Source organism: Alligator sinensis, unplaced genomic scaffold (genome assembly GCF_000455745.1).
Source record: "Alligator sinensis unplaced genomic scaffold, ASM45574v1 scaffold434_1, whole genome shotgun sequence".
Classification (NCBI taxonomy): Eukaryota; Metazoa; Chordata; order Crocodylia; family Alligatoridae; genus Alligator; species Alligator sinensis.
Window position 1 is genome coordinate 2209974 of NW_005841994.1, and position 3732 is coordinate 2213705.

Consider the following 3732-nt stretch of genomic DNA (forward strand, 5'->3'; position numbering starts at 1 on the left):
AGATAGAAAGTATCTAGCAGTGCAAAGAATCCTTAAAGGTGGTTGGACTTGCCTCCCTAAGAGTCCCCTTGTATTATGTAGGTTGTCTCCCTGGTCAGAAGAAAACAAGCAGCCCTGTTCCTAGTCCCTGCTGTAGGAAGTGCATTGAGCCTATGGCCAGAGGTCACTGCAGTGCAGCTGCTCCCAGAAGCCTTCAGTAACAGTGCACAAGTTAGATCAGGCCTGAAGTGTATCTGATTTACACCAAGGCCCCTGAAAGGGAGTGCAAGGGTAGCTTTAAGCAGGAACCATGCAGGCATTTGTGTCTCTGCTCATTAGTGTCACTTAAATTTATTCATTTTCGTGTTTCTAGGCCCCTAAAACATCTCCATTTGCATGCTTATGACACTCAGGTTACCACCCCTACTGCATTTATGCCATTCACAGTTTGTCATGTCGTTCATATCTAGACCCCAAGCCAGCATATAAAGTGGAATCTTCTGCTCTTGTCTCACATCTGCTCTTATGTTATTTCCTGTCATAGTGGTGGCTGGACAACATGGAAGCCCTTCTGGATGTGTGGATATGGGCTATCTGATAGCACTGTCGGGATCATAGGGCTGGGAAGAATAGGTAACTGTGTCTTAGTATCTCTCTCTCAGTGATGGAGGAGGGTTCAGTTTGGTGTTTGATTAAAATACCTAATTTGGTGATCAGTAACAATAAGTCTGCAATAAATCTGTCTGTAGTCTTAATAGTCTACTCAGTTCTTTATCCCTGTTAAAACTTTCTTCTGTCATTGAGGGGTTTTTTGTCTGCTGCTTCTTGCTCTGAAGGAAGAATCCTTGCTTGTAGAGTTCTCTTTCTTATTAGTCTGACAGTTTTTAGTTTTAATCTTGAACCCATATGGTTGCTCTGAGTTTTGCTCTGAGGATATCTATGCTTTAACCCATTAGTTAGGAGTTCATGTCTTGTTATTCTAATACTTTTGTATTTAACTTTGTGGTAGCAATACTAGGGCATTTATAGAAACAACAAAATAAATAAAAAATAGGGGTGTGTTGGACAGGAACTGCTAGTGAAAGACATTTAACCCCAAAATTGATGGATTGCTCCCACTTGCCTATGCCCTAACATTCAGAGGGTGAGTAAGAGAAGATTTTAAAAAGTCTCTCTCCATCTTACCAACAGTGGCGTGACTGCACTCAAGTTTAGATCTTAAACTCCAGGAGCTCTGTGTATTTCATTTTATCAGAAACCAGACAGACTGGACTCTTCCCATTGGACAAGACCACAGAACTGTGTTTCAGTTAAGCAAATATCCCAAAGTCCATGGTAGAGAGGAGGACTGGTTTGTTCATTAGCTTGTGGAGTTGGTCATGGAATCTTTCTCTTCCCTAAAATTTGCTCTCTAATGTAACGTCAGATTTAATGGCCCATGATTCCCTTTGCTACAAACACATTCACTTTCCCCTGGAACTAACGAGAGCGCTTTATCTCCTTAACAAATGTGAAACCTTGGCAGGAAAGGTACAGCAGCCTCCAGCTGGGGCACTTAGAGTAATCTCTCAAGGAGTGATTAGTTTCATTGTACTTGAGCAAACAGTGGAATGCATCCTGTGGTCTTGTCCAAAGATGCTGGAGCAATAGAGATCTGATAGAGAGCTAAAGAGATGGGTTGCTTTGAAATGCTGCTGAGGTGTTTGACTCTCCATGTGCAAGGGAAGGTGGGTTCTGCTGGGGCTATCCCAAGCTTATAGAAAGATGACCTCCTGTTTCTAGGACAGGCAGTGGCACGCCGTCTAAAGCCGTTTGGGGTCAAGAGATTTCTATATGCTGGACGCCATCTGAAACCAGAGGGTGCTGCAGAGTTTGAAGCTGAATTTGGTAAGAAACGCCAATCGAGTTGGAAGAGCAAATAATCTCTTTCCAGACCTTCATGCCTGCAGAATAGCAACCAAAATAAATGAGGTGATGCAGGGATGACATTGTCCAGGCTGTAAGGATGAGAAACTAGAGGCATTGAGCAAAGCACAGTCCATATCTCATTGGCCAAAAGTGGTGACAATGACAAGAGTATAATCTTGGCCTTGTTGATTTCAAACAGGGCCAAGATTTTACCCCAGATCACTTAATTTTGATATCGGGTCTTTGTTTTCTGATCAGCAGTAATGCATGCACTCAGTATAATGCACAGACTTTTTGGACAGACTTTTCCTTTCATCATCCTGCAGTGTTGCCTGGCTCTGATATACCTCTGTGAAAAATAAACAATTACAAAAATATCAGTTACTGTTGGGGTTAGTTCTTTTCTTTGCAAATCCAGTGTAATCTGCATATTCCTCTTGTCCCATCCTTTGGTGAAAGTTGTAAAATCTATTAAATCCATCTTCAGTGCTTACAAAACTTTTAACTGTTCATTTAAAATATAAAGGTGATGTTTTGCTACATATGCTACACCTGAAATATATACTGTAGCCATTTCTGGGATGGCAAGAATTGGTAAACTGGCAAGAATTGGTAAATTTCTTTTCTTAATTGAGGAAACTTTATCAATTAAATTGTTTAAAAGCAAAGAAGTGGTGCCCATGCAAACATAGTACCTTGTCCAGATGTTGTTTTTGCACTCAGCTGTCAACCTGATTTCTTCTGGTTACTGGGGTCAGATTAATGAGATCTTCTTAGGCAATAGTAACTCACTGATGATTGATGTAAGTGGGATAGATCTCAGAGTAGTGAAACCTCCAAGTGAACTCATGATGCCTGTGTTTTCCATTCAGTTCCGCTCACTAGGCTAGCAGAGGAGTCGGACTTTGTTGTTGTGACCTGTTCCCTAACTCCTGATACAGCAGGATTGTGCAACAAGGATTTCTTTGGCAAAATGAAGAAAACATCAGTGTTCATCAACACGAGCAGGTGAATGTGCTACTCTGTCACTCAAATGAGCCTAAATAGCAAGGGAAAAGAGTCAGAGATAATGCAGACATCCAGGTGTTATGGATTTCCAGGGTTTCTTTTGTAATCATCTTGACCATGAATATATATGTTGGCTCAGGGCAGAAGCTCTTGGGGGGGCTGTTTTCTGGCCTTGTAGCATGGCTGTCTGCCATTCTCTTGTTAGATGGGAATTAAAAAAAGAAAATTGCACTTTTTCTCAGTGAGAAGCAGGAAGGTTAATGTGATCAGGTTATGACAGTTTTGAAAGTTGAAGAGTGGCTGCCCTTTGGGATTCTCTCCTCAATTAGAAGCTTATTCTAAAAGAAGCCCAAATGACATTCATATTACTGTATTTTTTCACATACACCCCTGAGTAAAACACACGCCTTTTTTTTGGTAGTCAGAATGTAGAAAAATGTAGAAAAAAAGATTGTTCCAGAGTCTTGGCTGACTGCGACATATAGTAAGTCCTTCAGGAAACGTAGAGAGTTCAAGAAGTGTGCTACTAGGAAGTCCATGGTACCAGTTTGTCACAGATATATTTACACTTTTAAAACAATTTGGAAGCGTACTGGTGCCTCAGTCATAATAATGAAATAAATTCTAAATACCTATTTATTTTGACATTTGATTTTGGTTTTTTAATCATGGAAAATAAAGCACTACCACTGCTCCCTTTGCTGTATGGCTGCAGCTGCGGCTGTCGTCCTCCTCCTCCCCCCCCATGCCCTCCCAATGCTGCTTTGTGGTGCTGAGCAGCCCTGATATGCTGGTGCCCCTCACTCCTAAGCCGCCCTCCCCCCCACCCACCCCCCC

General features: G+C 41.7%; 1 protein-coding gene across 2 annotated transcripts in view; it reads left to right on the top strand.

Moving 5' to 3' along the window:
- The window catches only part of LOC102371638 (glyoxylate reductase/hydroxypyruvate reductase-like), a 17843-nt gene that overhangs the window by 7019 nt on the left and 7092 nt on the right, over nucleotides 1-3732 (top strand). Inside the window, exons 5-7 of one of the 2 annotated variants that reach the window (XM_025201438.1) lie at nucleotides 524-612; nucleotides 1762-1866; nucleotides 2760-2895. In XM_025201438.1, the coding sequence (XP_025057223.1) occupies nucleotides 524-612; nucleotides 1762-1866; nucleotides 2760-2895 (330 nt within the window). The remainder of the gene's footprint in view (nucleotides 1-523; nucleotides 613-1761; nucleotides 1867-2759; nucleotides 2896-3732) is intronic. The other variant, XM_025201439.1, reaches the window with a different exon arrangement.